General features: G+C 39.2%; 1 protein-coding gene across 3 annotated transcripts; it reads right to left on the reverse strand.

Moving 5' to 3' along the window:
• Positions 1-435: 435 nt before the first annotated feature.
• Positions 436-24638, reverse strand: LOC145991433 (uncharacterized). 3 transcript variants are annotated; one of them, XR_014442058.1, is made up of 7 exons: positions 24524-24638; positions 19497-19621; positions 17885-18029; positions 15705-16147; positions 4185-4285; positions 1472-1601; positions 436-727 (listed from the first exon to the last, which is right to left on the reverse strand). XR_014442058.1 is itself a non-coding variant. In XM_083127436.1 (4 exons), the coding sequence occupies exons 2-4, from the start codon at positions 4261-4263 to the stop codon at positions 622-624; spliced, it is 315 nt and encodes a 104-aa protein (XP_082983562.1). In that variant the 5' UTR covers positions 4264-4285; positions 15705-15806; the 3' UTR covers positions 436-621. The 3 variants fall into 3 exon arrangements, 2 of the variants coding, with proteins under 2 accessions (XP_082983562.1, XP_082983561.1); XM_083127436.1 differs by lacking the exons at positions 17885-18029; positions 19497-19621; positions 24524-24638 and having other exon boundaries at positions 15705-15806; XM_083127435.1 differs by lacking the exons at positions 15705-16147; positions 17885-18029; positions 19497-19621; positions 24524-24638 and adding an exon at positions 9102-9250.
• Between the last annotated feature and the right edge of the window lie 3 nt (positions 24639-24641).

Below are 24641 nucleotides of genomic sequence, written 5' to 3' on the forward strand. Positions count from 1 at the left end.
GGGCCAATCAAGTTTTTGCACACCCATATCCTCGAACCATGTGTTGATCACACCTGCCGTATGACATGGGGCATTGTCGTTCTGAAACAGATAAGGACCACTACCGAATTGTGCCCACAATGTCGGTAGCGCAGAATTGTCCAGGATCGTTAGGTATGCATCTGCACTCATGTTTCCACGCACTAACACAAGGGGACCAAGACCATACCAGGAGAAGCACGAGCACACCATGATGCTTCCACACGCCAAGGTGGGGTGTCCGGTGACGAATGGCCAGATAGTGTATGTTGGCAAGTAAGCCAGCACCAAATCAGTGAAAAATTAAAGATGTTCAATATGAAGAGAAAGTAACATCTCTTCAAAATGCTTGTACCACTCAGTCACAAAAAATCATGGTAAGATGGCTGTATAACAATAAATAAGAGTTTTATCCAGCAGCAAAGTATTTTTCTTTATTAAAATTGCACTTGTTCAGTACACACTTTATAAAAAAAGTCAGCAAAACTGAAGTGAAAGAATTTAAAATATCTTTTGAAAAATGTGAATATTGAGATACAGAGAGGCTAAGCAAAGATACCGCTTTGCAACAGATCTGGCTTTCAGTACTCAGGATGAGCACAGCTACTCGTAGGGACCCATCACGTAGCAGCCTAGGTAGATGTTGCAGTAAGGACAGTAATGGCGAACGACTTGATGGGAGCCAAGCACATAGGGAACAAGGCATAGACTGAAATGAGAAAAAGTCAAATTTACACACTTTAAATGAAGTGTTTTCTTCAGTAAGATGCAACTGTGGCAGTTTCATGAAATTAGAATGCAATGAATCACATGACCATGTCAGCCTTTAAATACAGAGTTCAGTAGATGACCATTTCCATCTTATGGGGTCGAAATGCAATAACTGATATAATCATGCAAGTCGTATGCAGTCACAGTACAATGATTGACCCTTGTCAGCGTTATTGAGTCAATAGTGCAATACATTGTGTGTCCATGTCAGTCTTGAAAAGTCAGAGTACAATGAATGACAATGCCAGTCTTAGATAGTCAAGATTATGTGACCTATAAAGCCAAGAGAGCAAAATAGTCTTGTCAGCCATATGGAGTCACAGTGCAATGAATGAGACAGTAATACCATTTCCATACATAAACTATATTCAATCAAAGAGCAAAAAAGAGCTGCTTACATTATTCTTGAATAACAGAGGCTAATGAGATTTTTCCTTGTTTCATAATACTAAAATATTTGTTCCTGTATGAACCTTGAATGGTTTTTCACAAAGATTACACGCAAAAAGAGGCGAATTTTTAGTGAATGTCACATTACTAGCATAAAATAATATTTTAGTACTGACAAAAATTAAATGTGCGTTCATAGTAACATAAACATTATGGAGTGGTAAAACTTTTACTAACCAAAAACCAACATTTTTTGGACGCAATAACGTCTGTACGTTTTCTGGGAACTTACCAAATAAAGGAAAGATAGGCTGCACAGATATGAGATTTTTTCGTGAATTCCCGCCTGATCTCTGTTTTTATGCCGAAGAGACAATGAGGACAGGTCATTGAATTTGGTTTATTTCCGAATTTGCTTGAGGCTGAAAAATAAAAACGTTACATAGTTCACATTTGATTCCATAGTTTGTGGTTGACACATATTCAGAAGCGAAGTAGCTAGTAAAAAGTCGCTCAAACATAGATTTTTAAAATGTATTAAACAGCTAAGAAAATGGCCATGTTATTGAAATAATTTTTCATCCTCGTCGGGAGAATACGAAAATGTATATTTCGTAAACGTTGACAGCTTTCGGTGTGAAAGGGGCTTTCTTTGGTTTTAGAAACTCCCTCTTCGCGTTTCGATTTTCCGGGTATGCGTGAAATTTGAAAACTGTGTGAAATAATTTCAATTACGCCAGATCCTAGCCTGGGGACTATTTACCCCTTTGAACGCACTCAGTAATAACGAAAATATCAAATTTGTACTATTCACTCTGTTACGCGAAAATCGTAAACGACAAGTTACAGAGTAAATTATATTCTTCTTTGGTAGAATGATATGAGGCTAATATTACGTTGTACCGTGCGTCCATTTCCTTGCAAGGCCGAGAGATCGGGTGAAGTGTGGCGGGCGGCGCTAGCGGAGATGCCGACATTTTCGACCAGTAACGTCCCGCTTAGGTTTACCCTCGAAAGCGTTTTGCTTCGCTCGGAATCGTTTGGAGGTTTCGAATGTGCAACACTGTATCAAGATTACGTTGCAGACGTTAAAAGTCAATGGTTTTCGTGAACATTGTTTGCAATCTGAAAGCTCCGAGCTTGAGTTGTTCTTTCCTTCGCGCCCTGTCAGGTGCCCTGGACAGACCTGCGAATGGAGTGAGGAGCAGACCTTGAACCAAGAGCGTGTTAATTTCGTACTGTGTGAACGACTGTGGTTTTTGGTTACTTACCGTGCTACTTCTTTGCGTAATTGAAGTGTGTGTGTGTTGTGTGTAAGTGAGGCGATTGAAATACCAGCCGCAAAGTTCACGTTAGAACAAATATTTTTTATGTATGACACTTACGTGAAAACAGACTCGTGGCGAGACGTGTGTAGGCAATTTGAACAGAAATTCACTGGCGTTTCACCTCCAGGTAGAGAGACGGTTAGACGTCGTCCTTAAATTACGAGAACCTGGATCGTTAAATTTTACAATCCCTAAGCAAAAACAACTCTTATAACACAGGTTAGTGCTCGTTTTGCAATATTAATATAAATATCTGCACGTTAAAGATATGTCTATAAAAATAAGAGGGACGTTACTGGTCGAAAATGTCGGCATCTCCGCTAGCGCCGTCCGCCACACCTCTCCCGATCTCTCGGCCTCGCAAGGAAATGGACGCACTGTATTTCGATACAATACACAATATAAAAAATACAATGCAATATACAAAGCTCCCATGGCTCTTCCGGATCCTTAGTGGTAAATCTGTGGTCGTGTAATCATGATTACCCGGGTTCGATTCATGCTCATGTATATAGCATAGTGGTTTGGATTCCATATAAAATTGTAGATGCTGTCTCGATTAACAAGATGCACTTAAATAATACCAAAACTTCTCCACATAATCTGACTATTGTGGTCACTAGACACTATGAATAATTAAGTTAGTTATTTGAAACCTCGCTAGCAGTGGCGGCGATTGGGCTCCAAAACTGGGGAAGGGGGGGGGCAAGGACAGTTTATTTTCCATTGATACATAAGGCTTAGCATAGTGCGGGCGCAAAAGTGGCAAAAAGTATGGGGGTGGGGCAACTGGCCCCCCTTCGCACCACTAATCGCCGCCACTGCTCGCTAGCATTGCAATCTCCCAGTCAATGATTCAGACGTCCTTCAAGCTCGATTTCCAGCACTAGCACATTTCAGTGCTTTCGAATCTACTGTAAACTGTAGGACCAGTCTTAAGAACAGCTTTTTGAGGTGCTACAAACGCTAATGAACAAAATAAATAATTTGCAATGCCTATCCAGGACAATATTGTACGAAGTGATAAATAGAATGCCCTACCGATTAAAAAAAAAATACAGCAACGTGCAATCGTGCATATATCTATTTAGGAATATTTCGTAGCCTACCGCTACGAAAAATGCAAAGGATTTGTCACTAGAATGATGAAATATGAATTCAGCACTAGAATATTTACAGCCACATAGTAAAACAGAAAATAACAATTCCCATTGTCGTACGTGAAGCGTTGCGAAACGTTAGCGATAAATAGAATGTTGTAGGAGCTACGAATACATGGTTTGAATTGACAATGGTAACAATTGTATTGGATTCAGGTGATTTATTAATATGAATTAATTGCACTCTTGAGATTTATATATTGAACATAAAATTTTGCTTTTTAAAAATAACATAATGAGTACATTATAATACTAACAAATCTTTTCCATCAATTGTTAACCCCAACTGTATAAATGTATAGTTACTGCGTATTTAAAGCATACAATTGTTCAACTACTTTAAAGTAAGATCTTACTGCAGTTTTCATACAGAACTACATATCCGTACATGGTGTGTGTGTGTGTGTGTGTGTGTGTATTTGCTATGCAAACAGAAGGGTGTGTTTCATCACGAAGCTTCACAAGTAGTATATAATGAAGTTTTTTATATTACAATGTATACGTATGAACTACTTACTGTACACAGATAATTGGTTTGGCGAACTTGTAGCAACACCGCATAATTTTCTTGAGCCGCATATAATTTGAGAAACCATTGTGTCTGATTCATATTCCCATCTGTAGAAAAAACGAATATAAATAATTAACATTCATTTTATACAATTTAGTGGATTACATCAGTGATGAAAAATAGAACAAGTGTAAGAAAGTTATGCATCGTTTTAATGTAACAAATTCACACGTCATTAACATTCCGTCTGATTTCTGGTAAATTCTTTTCTCCCACGAAGGTTATTCCAAGTCAGTGAACATAGAGCATAAAGTGAAATAGGACCCTTATGAATCGTTTATAGTGGAACAACCACCACTCACGGGAGATAAAAGGATAGAGCAACAGAAATAATGAAACAAAATAAAGACAGGGAAAGTAATAGAGAAATGAGGGAAAAGAAAATGAAGAACCGGAATAATTAAGAAAGAAACAAAAAGAAGGAGCTGATGAAACTGAAGAAGAGGGAGATAAACACGAAGAAAGAGAATGGAGACTGAAAAAATGATAGAGAAACAGACGAAGAAAAAAAAGATATAGAGAAGCAAGAGAGAGAAAGCAAAAATGAATAAACGGAAGAAGAAAGAGAGTGAGAGCACTGGATCAAGCGGGACACACACTACTGGACATCTGGCATAAAGACCATCTGTCCTGAGTCTCCGGTACACATTTTGGCGAGAAACTCTAGACTCCTGAGGCGGCTGCAAGCTCTGAGGACAGTTGTTTTGCAGGCATCGTATCGTTTCTTCGTACAGATATCACGTTGTTACTCTTGGATAACCTTGTACTGCCCTACGATGAACATTTCCTGTGTATCGGAACCAGGCCTTTACCCAAGGGGGGAGGGCAAGGTGTCCATGGCCCCCCTCGAGCTATGAAATATTTTAATGCGAACCTATAAAAAACTACAAAAAACCCGGACGTTTTTTCATATTTTGCAAGAATTTCAATTTTCTTCTTGCACAAATGAATGGGTTGTTTCGGGAGAGAGAGGCAGACTCCAGAAGTCTGCACTGTAGTATAGCATTTTTAGTTTTATAACCATTTATGCAAAGTTACCAAACATCCCAATTTCGTCGGGACAATTCCTGTCCTGATTTTTTTCGAACTGCAGACTTGATGAGAAAATGTCCTCTTTTTTGGTTAATTCACATTCAGCCATGTTCATCATTATAAGAACCATTCCTAATACAAGTCGTATAACTTATAAATATATTACTTTGTAATCATAGATTATCTTTATTACAAATCTAATCAAATCATGGCTGTTCAATGGTGGTGGTATAAGAAAATCGAAAACATTGTTAATTTGTGAATATTGTATTATTCAAATACTTTTGAGAATGGAATGTAAGCAATAAGCACCGAGCTGTACACCAGGTGGCAGCCTTTCTCTGTAAGCAACTGTATTTTTGATTGTCGGGTCAGGGAGAGAGGAGGGGGGGGGGCTATCACTGAGTTGATTTTCCCCCGTTACTTTTGTCCATAATATTATAACACTACAATTGTATGTACATCCAGCTGAAATACTACCTTAGCGTTGGTGGTCACATCCAGGGTACGAATTCCCATGGCGGTGGGATGGATCTCACACCTTCCCACCAACGATCCTGTTCTATTAAAATTCACCCCCCATCAAAATTTTCCGAGGGGAAGAGTTTGTGTTATAACAATAAAAATAAGCAATTAGTTTTGACTTCATCCCCACTTCAATGTCTCCTCATCTTGACATTTGAGGGGGGTTCTTGCCCCCTAAAACAGTTTTTTAGCTGAAACACTAAAACACGTATTTCTTCCTTTGGGCCCCTCTATACACCTGCCAAGTTTCATGGAAATCTGAGGGGGATCTCCCTTGTAAGAATGATATCAGACACATACAAAGAAGGAAGAACAAGGAATATTGTCTGTGTGTTTGTGTGAATGTTGCATACATCTCTTGCTCTCTATCTCGGGATGCAGTTGCCCCCCCCTCCCTTTACCACTTTTACTCCCGCACTATGCTAAACTTTATCTACCAAGAAAAACTGAACTGATAAACTGTTTTTGCCCCCCTCCCCCAGTTTTGGTACCTTGCCCCCTATTTTTTGGAACTCAATCTCCGCCACTGGTCATAGATAAGATATTATAATTATATCAAAGTGGACAAGTGAGGAACGGAGCCGTAGCTGCGAATGGGGTTGTCATTATAGTCACCCTAGGCCCCCTGGAACACAGAAATTAGACCGACTTGCTATTTCTCCTCCATTTCCCACTCTCCTCGTCGGAAATAAAACATAGCACTTACATGTTAATTTAATAGGAAACTAATGTGTTCTCAAAGTCTCTTATTTTTAGCCCTTCCACCTAGTTACGTATATCAATATCAGATCTTTAATTTGCAATCTAATTTGCATGTGAACAATACCGCGGCCGCGGTGGCTCAGTCGGTAACGCGTCTGACTACCATGCTCAAGGTCCCGGGTTCGATCCCCGGCCGGTTCAATCTAACGGTGGAAGCGGCCCCGGCGCCCACCCAGCGTCGAATAACATGGGTACCTGGGGGAAACCCTGGGGGGTAAAGGCGGTCAGGGGCGTGGTGCTGATCACATCACCCCCACTCACGACCGGATCAAGAAAGTGTGGGGCGTTACCCCCACACCCCCTATACGCCTTCATGGCGTGGTGCTATGCACAGGGGAACACTTTACCTTTTTTACCTTTATGTGAACAATACCACACACTGCTTGAATGAAGATGAGGTAGGATGCATAACCGACTGTCCTGTCCTTTTATTATCCACATTTCTTGAATGCTGAGTTTTATTTTCGTCGGATTCAACGGAAAAGATTAGGTACATAAAATGTCTTCATTGTCTAAGTATGCGAGCCTCATCTAGGCAGGGGGGGGGGGGTGCGAAAATCTATTCTCGTCCCGGGCGCTGAAATATCTAGCTACAACTCTGATAAGGAAATATTTCCTTTCGAGAGACCATTAACAGATTTACACCATTATAGAAACATACCACAATGAAATTATGAAATTTTATTGACCATTATTTATAGAAAGCAATAATTAAATAAAATCTAATCTTATTAAAAGCATTTCGTCTATTGTCTAATTTCTCGACATTTAGAACCAGTTGTTAAAGGAATTAATTTTCTAGTTTATAAATGTACCAAATTAATTTATTTATACATGTTTAATTACATTAATTAATTATTTATTAATTGAAATATATTTCATGACTATATATATATATATATATATATCCATGGTTTCGGGTTTGGCCCCCCTCAAAAATATCTTGGTTACGGGCCTGCTCGGAACCGTCACTTTGTGGCACATTCAGCGCAGCTGAGACTCCAGTCTGTGTTTGACCTGCTTCCAGGGATCTGATGACTCTTCCCTTTCCAAAAGGGCCCAACTGACGTCTTTGTGTCACGTTCTTACTGTACAGTACACACTTTATCAATCACAATGAGCGTTCGATATAGAATGAGGCACTCTTTGCTCTGAAACACGGTGTTTTGTTTACCATTCAATCGCGGGCCTATTTGACGCCTTCCAGTTCTCTTGCCTATGCACGTAAGCTGGGTTACACTCTTTGATGAATATTTATGGTGATCGCGCAACTCACCCCTTCCATTTTTCTAGTTTTCTGATTTTTCTTAACTTTTGGATACTAGCGTATTTTAGTTTACCTTTTGTTTCATTTTGAAAATAGTGTAGGCCTATTTCTTCCCTGATGAACCTAACTTTGTAACAATAATGTGTTTTCCAAAAGAAGAAGATAAAGAAACAGGTAGCAGGCCAATATTTTTCTTTACTTTCACTTCCCTGTCTTCCTTTTAATTCTGCTGCTTTCATCGAAATGCGTCTCAGAAATTACACTGGGTTGCGGAGGGTTGAAAAATGTCTGGCTTCATCTGTATGACATGCAAAAGTAAAAATTCTCTTGCTCGGTTCGCTTGCAGTAAATTAGATTCGAGCTGTTGGATAATGAATAGGAGGGTAAACAATGAGAATACCAACAACAAGCATAGAGGAGACGGTGTGGGGGCAAAGTCGATAATTTCGTTTATTTTCTGTTTATCAGTACTTCTTACAGATTGATGAAGTGACCAATTAGCAGCTTGGTTATTCATCTGCATTATTTTGTCCTCTTTAAGCTGCTATTCAAATGCCAAGTAAATTGTAAACGTTGAAGTGGAAATAAAATATGGCAGGGTTGCCACCCTTCCCCATACACACATAATCCCCATATACCCACACATGCATGTGTCTGCAAGTCTCGCTCTCTGTGTGCGTGTGGGTCAAACCGCATACTCATATTGACCCGCAAGTATGACCTCACAATATGTCACCCTTCTCGCCCAGAAAAGTTTATACTGGCGCCCATATACCAAGAAAAACATTTGGGATGGAGAAATTAAAATGTTTTTTTAAAAATTCAGAACCAGAGTGTTTTTTGAAACTTTAGTCTTGTCTCTCCTGCGAAAAATAATCCAGTTCCTTCGCACTTGTTCATTGGTCGAGCTCTCGCGAGTCACAACTTGGTTTCGTTCGCTCGCCCAGAGATTCCCTGGACAGAGCATAATATTTGGTGTAACTGATCGCACAGTTCCCAATCACCTTTCACCCCCTCGTGTTCTCACGTCAGGGTCAAATGCATTTTATAGGTTAGGCATGTTAGGTTTAAGACACTTGACACAATACAATTTTTGTGACGTCACAAGTCGAAGGGCGGGGCGGAGCTCGGGAACTGTCCGAAAAGTGAGATCTCCCTAATATTTTGGTCTCTTACAATCGAGTGCATGCATATTGCCAACAGTGAAGGACAGGAAGCAAAAAGCACATTTTTATCGCTAATTATCAAAACATATGTGTCGAAATTGCACCACTTACCTCCGTCAAAGTTTGTGCAACTGCAGCGTCGATATTCCTGAACGATCGTTCTCAAAAGCGAACATCAGCGACACTTTACTGCAGACGTTGAACAGACGTGGGGGCGAGTGCTAATCTTGCCTTGCACGTAGATGCTTAATGAGAGGCGTCATGCGTTGACTTTCACATGCTGGAGAGTCCCTCGCCTTTTACAGCCAAAGTTTATGGTGCTTGTTCGTTGTGGTGGAGAAGAAAAGCTGAACGACAAACAGCCAGAGCATTCTTTCCAAGTGAACAACTATTTTATTTATGCTTAAGGAGTGTGTACGCTCGTGCATATTGTATAATCTCTTGTGTGTATTGTCGACGATGGTTCCGGGAACATTTTTTTTTTTTTACTTTTCACTTGTGACCAGGGTTGTTCAAGATCTAGGAATTTTAAATTCAATTCCGGTCCAGGAGAGAAAATCAGCAAGCGTAAATGGGTTCTGGACCGTAAATAACCTTTTTATCTACAAAGTATTTCAATTCAGTTCAGGAACCTTTTTTCTGGATCAATTTGAATACGGTCCAGGAACCTTTTTTTCCGGACCACTTTAAATAGGGTCCAAGTCCCGTATCGGTTAATCGGTACTTGATCTCATTGGTGTGAAATGTGCTGCCACCGAAAATCGATCCCGGAACAACAAATTTGAGTTTTAAGTCCACTTTATGCACAGAGAGGCTAATCGGGACTTGACCTACAGTTTAAAATGAGATCCGAGTACGTTACAATTACGCCATCGGGAGACCCTCGATGCCGCGAGTCGTTGATAAACTGCATTTATTATCCTGTATGTATGCAACCCCGTGGTCCAGAGAACGGACTCTGCCTAATTTACCCGTTTTGTAGTGCAGATTTTGTCGCTTTCCGATAGAAGTAATAAATGTCCCTGGCAACTGTGAATCTGTATCACGTGGTTGCATACACATGCAGCATACAGAATTTCATTTTTCGAGGATTCGTAGGAACTGAGTAAAATGTCATTCAGAAAATATGTTGGCCTTCATTTCCCCTACATGCTGTGGTTTATCGTTGATGTACGGTGACATTTTGTGTATCCCCCCTCTCCCTTCAGACACACACTCACTCAAATTCGTAGTCATTTCCTCTTCACAGTTGCGTAACGTACCACAGTAGCCACAGACGTGGGTGTAGTTTACGTCCTTTGTAGTTCCCCATGTAATGTCTCAATTACATAATTATTAAGTAAATATGTCTTTATGAGTAAAGGATGTAAATATGTACATATGCTTTGAAATGCACGTTTGCAGGAACTAATTATTTGACATGTAAAGCCAACATGTCACAGATGTGATGTGAAGAGAAACGAACATGTAAATTACTTATCACTACTGAATAATTAAATTCTCTCTCTCTCTCTCTCTCTCTCTCTCTCTCTCTCTCTCACACACACACACACACACACACACACACACACGAGTGCTCCAAAAACATTTTTAATATGCTTGTATGGAGGAGCCATGTAGCACAGATTCACCATTTCCACTGTCATTTATTTTTCTCTCAGATAACATATCATTAGTATTATACGGAAACGGGATTATGCTAGCAGAGAAGGCGACAGGATGAAAACCTGAGATTAACCCATTCGCTCAATGTTGTTACCCATTGTTGAACGTTATTGAAGGTTGTAAAATAAGATCGACGTGACTTTCCTGACGTTTTAAAAACGCATTATTCTTTTTATGTCCTTCAGATTCCTGATTCAAATTTGTATTTTTTAGATATATATCGCAACCGCGAGGATCTGTGTGGTTGCACATGTCGCACCCCCCCCCCCCTTTCCATAAACGGCAGTCTTGAGTACCTTAAACGGCAGCAAATTTCGGGTCCTGTCCAAACCATACAAACACAAAGAAGCATAAGAACTGGTGGTTCATGCGTAGGAACACCCAGCACTTTTGAAAGAGGGGGAGGCAGCTTTTGAATAGGTAGAAACAATGGCGGCGATTTGGTTCCAAAACTGGGGGTATCAAGGTGCCAAAACTGGGGGGGAGAGAACAGTTTATTTCCCTTTGTAGGTAAGGCTAGCATAGTCTGGGGATAAAAGTGGCAAAAAGTGGGGGGGCAACTGGCCCCACTAATCGCCGCCACTGGGTAGCAATTATGAATAGAAAAATGCAGCGTAATAGTTGTAACCTCTGTTCTTGGGTACAATTTATTCTTGCCACGGCTAACACAGTAGCTTATCCACAATTCAGCATCTCATAGGCGTTTCTGCAATTATGCGACGTCTCATCAACTCATCGTCTCGATGTCTCTGGGAACTTCTCAGCAGCAACAATTCATCAATTCAGAATCTCAATGGTGTTCATCTCAGCAATTTGGTGTTTCAGCAATAATTCGACGATTTCAGCAACTCAACAGTATATCTGCAATTCCACGACTAGCATCTATTCAGAAACACAGCAATCCGTAGATTCATCGACAACTCCGCAGCTCAGGTCAACGCATTTCTACTTCTATCCCCTCCCTTTAGGTATCTAAACAATTTGAATGTTCTATTTATTGTTCCCACTATTCGCCCCATTCGAGGGCTGTGATTGGAACGCGCCAACCGCTAAACCAGGCTGAACTACACAACAAATAAACAGTGAGAGTAACATTGAAGTAGACGAGTTTTAAAGATTTTTTGCCTCTTCGGACTTTCCTGCACATTTATCTACAGATTGACTACAACATTACAATTATCTCTTTTAATATTTATACTTATATATCTTCTATCCTTCGTTCGTTATTTTTCTACATTAAATACAGTTATTTACAATCTCCGCATTTACATTTCTCTTTTATTTGATCATTATTTTTCTTGTGGCCAATCAATTATCACTTTCCGCCTTGTGCTGCCATCTGTATTCGATTTATGAAAAATTATTTTCCTCTCATATATTGGGTTTTTCAACATACAGGTGGCGGGCCTTAATTTTCTTCCGACCCCCTCCAGCACATGGGCGTCCGGAAGGGGGGGCCGTGGCCCCCCTGGAAAAGCAAAGTCAACCAAAAATTATATATTTTTGACATACAATTTCATTTCAGCCACAACAATATTTATTAATTATTGTATGAATATGATAAATTCAAATTTTAGCAATGTTTTTTGAGGGAACAATACTATTATTGGGGAAAATGTGCCTTGTTTGCCCCCTGGAAAAAATACCTTCCTTGCCCCTCCCTGGAAAAAATCCTGCGGACGTCCATGCTCCAGCAGCCCCTATCCAAAACCAATATTCTACCGAAAACATTACCTCTTGCAGTGTCATATTACGTCATGTCGTTGTCATATTGAGGGCCGAATGTTAGGTAGTTCTGTTAATATTTACAACAGGCAAGCCTTGATCCTACTCTCAAAGAGATTCCGCATTTATTTTCCTGTACTGTCGGCAGTCTATAAAGATCAGCGGCCCTAGTCTTGTTTCTTCAGAATTGCTGTTAAGAATTGTTTCTTCTTGTGTTTCATGTAGCCTGTTTGTGTTTTTCGATGAATGTATAAGCTCAGTGTCAGTTGTTGTATGTTTTCCTTCGCAAGGTTGACTCACGGTTTTGTTGTCTTCCTACTTGCTATTCCTCTTTTCTTAAAGACGCATTAGAACAAAAATTTCAGTTGTTTTCAAGTATCATCAGGTCGTTCTCTGGAAATTATTTAACGCGAGTTGTATCGTGACGGTAGTTTCCTTGTTAATTCATTCTATTTGTTCTAGGAAACGTACCATCTCAGACTTTTTCAAAGACTGTTACGAAGAGGTCAGAAATACACAAAGAAATGTTATAGTTCATTGTTGATGACAGTGCGGCCCAAGGGATTTTAATTTAACTAAGAAGGTGCTATGCACTTGACACCACAGCATCTAGTCAGACGGAAGGTAGGCTATGCTATGTACGTATGTAAAATGAACGGATATGAAAAAAGGGGTAACAAAGCAACGGAACATTTTCAGAAAAGTGAAGCAGTCCAAAAAAGTTAAATGATAAATAATTACTACATGATTTCGTATTTATTGTGTTATTTTATTTTTCAAATTGCAGAAGTTTAGGTTGCATAGTAGCGATTTCTCTCTTTTACCCAATGCACACAAACAACACTCAGCGCCTCCCCTATGATGCAATTTTAGCGTCGTCGCCTTGTAATCAAGGGGTTCCGTGTTCGATACCCGGTGGAGGCACATAGTGGTTCGGATTCCACTTTAAACTGTAGGTCCAGTCCCGATTAGCCTATATGTGCATAAAGTGAACTTAAAACAATCTAATATTGTACATTTCAGAGAGGGTAGAATCGTTTGAAGCCATTAGCAGCATGAGTTCAAATCATTCACGACAAAAGCATATATATAAAAGCATGTATATTAATTATTATAAGAGCGTTTCAGGAACATTGTAACTTCAAACTGCAGGATTTTTTTTAGAGCGAGTGAGCAACACTATTAGAGGGGGAAATGTATATCGACCCCTCCCCGTGGAAAAATGCCTTGCTCTTCTTGCCCCTCCATGGAAAAAGTCCTCCAGTCATCCATATATGTCATTGATCTTCTTTAAACAAGCTGTTCTTTTCAGGTTTCGTTGTTGTGTTAAAATCAGGCAAAAATGAAGCAAGTCGCTAGTATTCTTCAGTTTCATTAGCATACTATCATAGATGCATACTAAAAGTTGATTGATATTTGATTTAGGCATGCATATTTCATTGTTTTCTTTATTCTCAACGTCGCACCCCCTAAATTTCATTCTTCACCCCCTGAGCACCCCAAGATGATTAATCCTGGCGCCGCCGCTGGCAACATAGTTATATTTTCCTATTTTTTTTCAGTAAAATTAAAGTCTAAAAAGCAGGTCCAAGCCCATTAACCCTCCTTTGCTGCGGCCCTGGGTTCCCAAGTCACCTTTACCGTTGCGACGAATGTAGAGAGAGGAAAACGGACAGAAAGTAACCAAAATACAAGACAGAAAGAATTGTCTTCTTTAATTATTAGTAATAACCTTTTGCATTATGGGCAATAAGATATGAATACATTGCACTATTCACTTAGTAACTCCAATGGAGTAATGGGTGGTATGAAGCATGGTTGCCAAGTTGGCGAATTTGCTATTTGCCATGATGTTGTAAGTGTAAATAGAAAATGTAGCTTTCCTGGCGACGTAATTCGAACAAGTGTTCTCGGATTACCAGCCAGGTTAAATTGGAGTTGACTTCCAACGTTTCCAGGGCATACATTGCTTTCATTGCTCCAATTTAACCTGGCTGGTAACCAGAGAACACTTGTTCGAGTTGTAAGTGTAATCACTAAAGACTGATTCCATATCAAATCACCCAGAGAAATTTCCCCACCGATTCATATTTTAATGAAACTTGGTGTGTTTGTCAATACTAACAAGGTATGAACACATGCAAAAAATTTCTTATCTACACCTCATAGTTACTGAGAAACAGGAGGCTAAAGTTTCAGAATTTTGCACGCATCGGTCATTGCCTAGGTAATCTCAGACCCAAATCGATATATAACTTTGAAATTTTTTCTGAATTTAATAGATATACGTATGTATATTCCATTAAAAAAGTTATCACCAAGATTCCCTTGCACTGAGAGTCAGAAAAAATATTGTATTGTAAATAATGTTGTTTTTTTGTGTCAACGTCTGACGTTTCTGAAGTTGCATTATCACTAAAAGGCACTGCAGTCATCATACCATTTTTTTAAAAAAAATTGAAGCTTAAAGTATGTTTTAAAAGGCTATAAAATAAAATTAGTGGCTTTCTGACTGCTTCTATTAATAAATCTTCATTAAAAAAATGTATGTACATTCATATGGATTATTCCATGCCAAATCATCACAAGAAAATGAATTTTTCAACCTGACCATTTCAGATTTTCATGAAATTTGGTAGGATGGTAGAAGACATGAACATAACTTACATATATAAAATTTTAGCCCTCAGTGATACACAGTATTCATACAGCAGGGTTGCCAACCTTATAACACATGTAAAATGTAAGTGCTTACAAGGTCAAATAAAACAATTCATAACTTTCTTTCCAATTATGGTATAACTTTCATCTTGGGCTAGTTTTGAAGCTAAGGGAGCATAGTTTTCATAAAAAAATATCTTTATATGAATATATTGACATTTTTACTTCGAGGTCACATGATGTGACCTTTGACCTTGCATGTATAAACATATGTATGTTCAATTTTGTGGGGAATAAAGTATGTTACACAGTTAAATGCAATATCTGTTTGGTGTAAGTTTAATTTTGAGATGACTTTGCAAACAGAAATAAAAAATAATCTGAGATTTAAACCTAACAAGCCTAACCTAAGCACGAAAGCATTCTGTGCTTACGTCAGAAGCTGTAATACGGCGCTTCACCAAGAAGGTGTTTGAGTTTGGTGCGATGAGTCATACCCGTATTTTAACACAGTTGTCGCAGAGATTTTCTCAGCTCCCACTACCACTACATGTAGGTATGGCTCTGTTTTTCACCCAAGACACACGCGTATTAATATGAAACAAAAGCCCTGCTGCAAGATTAAGTTGTGCTGTAGTATACACTCGAATTCCTCTTACTAACCTAACCTAACCTGAAGTTCAAGGTAACTGCTGCCTCTAAACTCAGGATTCTCCGACAGCGACCATGGAATAATCGAACGTTAGTTCTGTTCACCACATCGAACAATGAAGAAATCGACCGCAATCACCACGAAATATATTCAAAGCTTTCCCCATACAAAAGTTACGCATCTAAACAAACTTATTTACACGGCTGACTCGTTGTGAGACAGATAAATGTTCAGTAGAAGCAGACTTCTTTCACAGAACTAGGTTCAGAGGTCAAGCAACCGTCGTGGGTTAAGGACGCTGACGTGGCGATATAAGAGTAAATAGCAGTGACAGCCTTGTCCTCATAGCTCCTACAGCATGTGAGATCCAAGATAGTTCTTACAGTCGGGACAGTAGTGGTCGTATCTCTTGTAGGCTTTCATGCAGTACGGGATCCATGCACATAAACACATCCTGCAAAGTAGACAAGTCGTGTATTTTTAGTTGAAGTAATTTATCATACAAGCATAGGAGTGCTACAACCGCCCTTTGAAAACAGAATGTGTGCATGTGTGTTTGCGTGTGTGTGGATGTACAAGCACTGATATCAATACAAACGTTATAACGTTGACATAAGACGTTCCCCTCCAACAACGATGTGGTGGAACAAACAGTAACAAGCAGAATCAAAATCCCCGTGTCGTTTTTGCAAGTAAAATCTAGAACCTACAAATTGCCGAAATTAAAGTTTTCCCAATGTATGAACACTAACGCCGAGCCTATTTATCTGATTGCGTTCCTCCTACATTAATTAGTCACGATATGCTACTTGCACCCACCCCCACTAGCAAAAAATTGTTGTTGCGCCCCTGCTGCACATTAGGAGCGAATATTTTAGTTCAGCTGCTATCTTCAATCGCTTATAACTACTGATAAAAGCACTTTTTTTTCAAACATGTTCCCACGAAAAGGTTCATAATTTTTAGTTTAGAATTAGATTCTGCAATAAAATAAAATTATTCCCATTTGAAAAATTGAAGTTGGTTGGAATTCACCAACAATAACTCCATCTGCGAAATAACCGATAGCACCTAAATGGACCACCCTGTATTGCTCGACAAATTGTCATTGACTATCTTCAATAGTTTTCTTTTGCTTCCTACAGATTTCTAAGTACGCTGGTGCAGAGGGTGTATGTGTATGGATTGCCTGGTCCCCACGGTCTCCAGACCTTACACCCATGGATTTCTATTTGTGGGGTTATGTCAAAATACAAGTGTTTTACGGTTAAGTTCGAAATCTGAACCATTTAAAGCAAGGATCATTGAAGCTGTTTCGTCTATCACGCCGGATGTTCTCTGCCGTGTATGGGAAGAGACTGAGTATCGTCTTGACGTCTGCAGGGCAACAAACACATCGAAGTCTACTGAACAGGTAAGAAACTTGGAGAGTTTCTCTTTCCTTCGACGTATCGTTCATCTCTCTACCATGTTTTGTTCCAAGACTGTGACTGTTTGTTTAAAAACCCACCATTATTTTACGGACACACTGTATATATATATATATATATATATATATATATATATATATATATATATATATATATATATATATATATGTGTGTGTGTGTGTGTGTGTGTGTGTGTGTGTGTGTGGGTGTGTGTGTGTGTGTGTGTGTGTGTGTGTGTGTGTGTGTGTGTGTGTGTGTGTGTGTGTATAAATGTATGTATAAAGTCAGAGAAACACAGCACTCAGCAAGGATTAGAACGTGTCAAAATGAGGCCCTTGCAGAAACTACCAGGGTACCTCCAGACAAATTGTGATGGTAGGTCACCCTAGTCTCAGGGTCGGCGAGGCATTAGCACGTGTAAGTAAGGTGGCGTAAGGGTCAGCATGTGAAAGCGAATGAACAATGGGTTGAATAGTTTGGGAACCACAGCCGTTGAAACGTTAAAGCCTATTCTAATGCCAATTTTTTGCTGGGCATGCTCATCACTCCAACAAACTATAGTGGAACCACAATCAAAACAACCTGCGCAGACCCGCGACTCCTGCACACCGTACTCCCGCGACGAGGGGAGGGGGAGGGTGGACCATGCTTCCTCATGGCCCGAGCTGAAGGTCGGAAGGGAAAGCTGCGCGGGGACTTTTCGTCCAAGGTTTTTTATCTTGTGGTCGATCTATACTGCGGTCTGCGATACGCCTACTCACCCCATGAAGCACATGGTCAAGCACACAGTATGGGCCTCCTCCGTCGGCGCTCTCACAACAACCGAAGCGATCAAGTTGCGACAGTAAGGACATCGCAGAGGCTCCGATCTCTCACCTAGGATCTCCATCTGTGGGTAGCCGGGACCTGAGGGATGAAAGCACGAGAGATTAAATGTTCACTTCTTGCTCCTTAAGTTCATCTGGATGCATATGAGATTCATTACGTGGTGTATAACTTTGAAATGATTTGTATACCGGAGGCTTGGTTGTAGTGCATCGACTGTAAGATTGGAGTGGTTTGAAGGCTGAAACAACAGTGTGTTCTCCTTGACACAGTTCTTTTCTTAGTATTTCCTGCTCCAATGACTATTGCCGGAACCAGACGAGGCTAACTGTAGACCAGCCGAACCAAAGAAGTCTCTGCGCAAGTAGTGACGCGAGACGGCTCCACCAATGGACGGTGAGAGAAATGGGATTGTGCAATGGGCGACGGGAGTTACCCGATTTCCTCCTTCGCTATGCAGCGTTGCAAACTTTTGAAAACGTTAATACCGAACGCACATGGCAAACGGACCGTATTTTTGTCTCCAGGTCCGTACGATTGGTTTAAGAATTTCTTAGGGAAATATTAGGGATAAAACGGCAAGAGCAAATTTTGACAAGCCGTGCATTTAGCGTACGGACTAAGGTCTGGACCCTGCTCTAAAGTTAGCTTGGACAAGGTATAGATTTCCTGCTGGATTTTCCAGTTGGACTTGGACTAGTTGTGTGGTACTTGCGCATCTGCTAGTTTTCGCCTCAAACGATAGTACTTGTCGGTAAACTTTTGTTCCCACAAGGCATTGCGCAGAGCAGACAAGCTAAAAGGATGGACGTGCCACTTGAGGAAGAAAGTAGTTTTCTCTGTCCCGGCTATATCTGGAGGAAGCGAACGAAAACAAATGTCTGCGCAAGTTGTGACGCAAGACGACTCCACCAATGAACACGTGAGAGGGAATGGGATTGCATGGAGGGGGAACGGCTGCAGTTACCAGCCTTCGCAGCAGCGTGTACTGCTTTGCCGTGCCCACTCGATCCCCCCTCTGCGCGGCCTTGTTACAGTGATAGCCGGGACACAGTACAGGAGAATAGTACTGTTGTGGTTATTATTTAGAATTGAAACTAAAAGAAAAGCATGGGGTAGAAATTGGCTCGAGGTTAATATGGTAATCAAGAGGTACTCAACAAGCTTTTCAATTAATTCGGACACGAGTTTCGCAGGATTCATTAAGAAAATATATTTTATTGAACTAAATATGCCAACCATTCAATGTGAATATGCCAAACACTTAAAATGACATTACAGACACGACACATTTGAGTGTGCAGCCCTTGCAGTAAGTGACCATGTATTAGAAGGCTGTGTCGAATACGCAGACAAGTTAGAATAACTTCTTCTCTACGGGAGAGACGGCACGACGAACGCCATGTACCAATTGTGGGCTTGATAGCTCGAAGCTTGTTTCTCACTCTTTCTGCCAAGTGCAAGAAGAAGAAGGGAACAGCGAAACAAATTATCTTATTCAGATTTGAAGACCATGTCAAACATATAAGTAAGGTAACTCTTTCTTACCTGTAACGAACATATAAGGACGCTCTGGGTGTGTCTCCGAGACCCCGAACGTCGATTCGTTATAAGAAGGAGGCGGGGGCCTACAAAATATGAGGTCGATATCATTCTCTTCGTTGAACATTTACCTGCGAAGTACACATGTATACTAGTCAAACACCAGACGTACCTCGCAAAACACCACGTCATACCTTGCACGTAGTTACATTCGTCTTGAAAATTTCATATTGGGTTTTAAAAACCTTGGTTAATTCATGTTTCACATGTGAGCAATAATTGAGACTATTGTTATTAAATTTTAGTAACCTAATATTGGATACGTATTTATCCGTATCTTATTTTTTTAATTATAAATATATGTCATCCAAATTATAGGCTTATATATTACATCTTATATTTTGATTATAAAGATATCAGTCATCCAAATTATAGGCTTATATATTACATATTATATATTTTGATTATAAAGAAATCAGTCATCCAAATTATAGGCTCATATTATATCTTATATTTTGATTACAAAGATATCAGTCATCCAAATTATAGGCTCATATATTACATCTTATATATTTTGATTATAAAGATATCAGTCATCCAAATTATAGGCTCATATATTATATCTTATATTTTGATTATAAAGATATCAGTCATCCAAATTATAGGCTCATATATTATATCTTATATTTTGATTATAAAGATATCAGTCATCCAAATTATAGGCTCATATATTATATCTTATATTTTGATTATAAAGATATCAGTCATCCAAATTATATATTATTATATATTATTATTATATATTATATCTTATATTTTGATTATAAAGATATGTCATAAAAATTATTGGCTGCTTTTGAAATCGATATCGAATAGTTTTAAGTCAACTATATAGACAAGTTGACTAATCCGGACTGAACCTACTTTTAAAAATGGTATCCGAACCACTCTGTGCCTCCACCGGGTATCGAACCCGAGACCCTTTGATTACAAGGCGACGACGTTACCACTGCGGCATTGGGGAAGCCCCGGATGATTCCAAAATATACATTGAGTTAAGGATATTTCACCAAAAAAACAGGTTCCTCAATATCAAAATAATAATTAATTTATCGTTGAAGAATTCGTCTGTCTCTATTGTGATGGGATGTTACTCTGAAATGCAGTTGGTCATATAAGGGAGAATTCACACCGAAGAGACAGGCGATACGAGAGTTTCACACCGAAGACACAAGATGCACGCGACACTGGTTTCTTTGCTCAGTTTGCATGATGGTACCGATATCATTGCAATAATCAGTTTATTAGTCACCCGAAAAAAAACGTAACAAGAGTCATTGTTAGGTGTAAATTGCGTTTTAAAATTTGTGCAAGTTATTGAAACTCGGGAGAGGCATGTTGTGCATGAGAAAACCGAGAAATACTCAAACTGTATACGCTCTTTTCAGCCTGAATAAAGCGAATACCTAAACACTAGAGAAATGGTTCTCAACCTGCTTGAAACCATATAACGGTATTTTTTTTTAAGTCAATGCCCTTAGCGGAAGAATTTTCCTCGTAAATCTTTACAGTATTTAAGATTTTATGCAGGAATTAACATGTACCTATGAAATTAAATATTGATAAATAATTTCTAGCATAATAATAAAAAGTAATAATAGTTTGATTACGTGTGTAGGATTGTTGACAAATATAAAAATATGGAAGACAAAGTGGTAACGTCGTTTCCTTGTAATTAAGTGATCCCGGGTTCGATAACCGGTGAAGGCACCGGGCAGATCCAGTTCTGATTAGCCTATTTGTGCATAAAATGGACTTAAAAAACGAAAACTCACAACTCAAATATGATATTGGGATTATGATAGCTGTCAACCACTTCCAGCAGAACCTTTCGCTGCTCAGTATAGTTGATAGGAGGGCACGGTATCGGGTCGCGGCCCGGTGGTTGAGAAACAAATGCACTAGAGTACTTTACCATGGTGACTAATATATTTTGGACTAAAGTTCCTCCATATGCTGGCTTTTTCAAATAAAAGCAGTCAGGTAAATGGCCAAAACACGGCCTCTTTACACGATATTGAAGGCAAATTAGAGCCGATAACAGCATCACAAAAAATTGATAAAGCGTGCATCTTGCCGTGTCACTTCGGTTCGAAAGGTTGCATTGATTACTGAGTGTTGGCTTCCAAGCGACACGTGTCACATGTCGCGTGTCTCTTCGGTGTGAATTCTCCCTTATACTTTCGCATATAGCAAATTAAACAAGGTTGTAATTAATTGTTGATACGATTTGAATTTAATTTACTCTTAAATAATCTATTTTTAAGAAGATGACTGTCGACAATTTGAAAACCGATTATACATATTTACATCAAAATGTTTTGCCTTTTGTTAGAAGTTATTGGATATATCCATTAATAATCATGAATGAGTGTGTGTGTGTGTGGACATTCATATTATATTTCTAGTTTTCCATTGTACTTTACAGTGCAATAGTATGTTCATTGCAATCACCACGTTGGAGTGAACAAAGATATATCTTCCCTTTCCTGCCCAACTATTGGGGAGGACGAAGATATATCTTGCTCTCACTATAAAACTATTCTTACTTAATAGCTCTCCTTCCCCCACCCAGTAAATTTATCCACTTTTAGATATTTTAATCAATTTGTAAAAGAAATCGTAGACTGGATTGTATTTTCCCCCAAAGTCAATGTAGTCTATCCTTCGGTTCCACATTAGGCAAAATGTTTGGGGGGTGAGGGGGAAGCGTCCCTGAATCCCCAAAGACCGTAGCACTGGTGCTGTGCGATATTAATTGTAAATACAAAGCATTGGGGGGGGGGGGGTCACATTGTAGATGACTTCAACACCATCATCAAGTATTTCAGTTGTCGTGTTAATTGTTTAAGACGCAGTTAATGAATAAAACTTCCTTTTCTTGACATTGATATCACTGGCGTAGCGTTATAGTACGCCCGTACGCTCGGCGTTCCCAGATTTAAAATTTCAAAAATGCTTAAATGCTGTGATTATAAAGTAAAACGTGACTAATTTCATATATGTTTGACCTTCATGGCATTATAATGGCTATTTTTCGCGATCCGCTTGCAACGCTCCACTCTCAACACTCGTTCTAGGATCTCTTTTCAATGCCTTTCCCGGCCGGACGCAGAGCAGGTTCGGCATACAGGACTCCTATATTCCTTGCTGCCTTTATGGAGGGAAAGCTTCCATTTCTACAGCACGCGCGTAAATGGGCTCTCTTACGCTGGCGTACGAGAGGTCTACCGTGATTGGTTCATGTGACCCTTCCTGCCTTCTGAAGCAGACGACAGCGGTAGCATTCCTACCCGCTTCTTCGCTCTCATGCAACTCGTGCTATGTGATGCTACAATACGCAATATTGACTGACGTAACTTTACCAATCTCAAATATACTGCTTCTTAATGGCCACTGCATTGTATAATTTATCGCACGAACAGCGATGTGTATTAGAAACTAAAAGATCAACACAGTTTTTGTCAAATAAGTTGGTGAAGTCCTCGTGATAGAAATTCAGCCTGTGGCTGCTCTACCACTTAACCCGCAAAACTATTATTTTCTTATTGTATTTTTTCGTTATTATCTAACTACTTAATATTGTGTGAATGGAAATGTTTAGCATTCATTTGAAAACTCTTAACATCGAATGGTCTCTGGAGAAAATTATTTTAAAATGTTTATCAGCATTCTCAAGATGTAATAAACAGTGGTCTGAATTACTAATCGGCACTGTTACGTCAGTAGAGTGTACGATATTTGGATCATCCACTCTGCTTTTCACAGTGCGCCAAGACGACAGAGGTCCCTGGTTCGAATCGCGGCGTGAGCACGGGTGTTCTTTGTCAGTGTCCCTTCATCAATATCATCACTCATATTCATATTCGCAATTAACCAAAAGTGGTAGAAAAGCGAAGTAAAATAAACCAAATCAATCAGTAGTTGGATCGCCCACAACAATGACGTCTACTGTTGTGCAGAGGCGCTTGTGATTCAGGTAGGTTTTTAATGACTTGCGTCATGCAGAAAGATATAAAAAAAAAGGTATAGAACACCAGAGTTCAAAACATCTGTGGCATAGTGAGGTATCTAATTTTCTAGCTAAAACATGCAATGATGATGTTTTATTGAAAACCCAGCTTACTTCAGGCAAATAATACCCGTGGCGACTAATACCATAAGTAAATTATTAAGCAAGAAAGGGCCGACCCTTCCTTCGGACTTGGCGTTCCCACCCTAAATGTCCATGCTACGCCACTGATTGATATCTAGCTAAGTTTACATACACAGTCAACTACTGTTAGTTGACATTGACAAGGGTTAGGTGGCAGAGCAGCCTATAGGCTGATTATTATTAGCTATTGTTAAACGCAAAATTTACAGATTATGGTGGGAAAATTCATGAACTTACCCCCTTTATTTGTAACTATTAAAATAATATCAATTCATCTTCGTTGAATAACATGAAATGAACTTCAATATTAGAGTAGCTGCTGCTGAAGAACCACAATAATCATCATTCACATTTTCATGGAAATAACTTACATATTGCGCAATGCACGTTCGTACCGTATATTGAATATATTTGTTTCTATTTCCAAAACTATAATTTAAAAAAAGAAATTCATTTACAGATTCGTATTACAACACTCTGCTGGATAAAATTTTGTATTAATTTTAAATAGATCTTGCATAATCTTTTTTCATAGGTCCTGCTTTCCATAATTAATTAGGTCTACACACTAATCCATTAGCTCTTAACTACATCAGTGATTTATTGTTATACTCTTCTGGGGCCTGTTGGATCCCAAGTTTTAAATAACTATATTTTATGCCCAATTTTATTGTTTAATTGAAGTAAATATAATGCTACAATACAAATATGCTATAGACACGTTTGTTTGCAGAGAAAACCTAAACCAATCACAACGCTATTGGCTAAGTTCCAAGCACAGAAATTTTTATGGATGTAAATCACCCATCATACGTACCAAAGCAAAAGACACAGATGTTCATCACTCGACTTACGTCCTCAAGACACGAGCATTTATGTATTTCAAAATTATTCATTGTTGCCAAATACTTACGTTACTTGGTTTGTTCTTAAAT

The sequence above is a fragment of the Lepisma saccharinum genome, chromosome 8 (assembly GCF_977018435.1).
Source record: "Lepisma saccharinum chromosome 8, izLepSacc3.1, whole genome shotgun sequence".
Taxonomy (NCBI): domain Eukaryota; kingdom Metazoa; phylum Arthropoda; class Insecta; order Zygentoma; family Lepismatidae; genus Lepisma; species Lepisma saccharinum.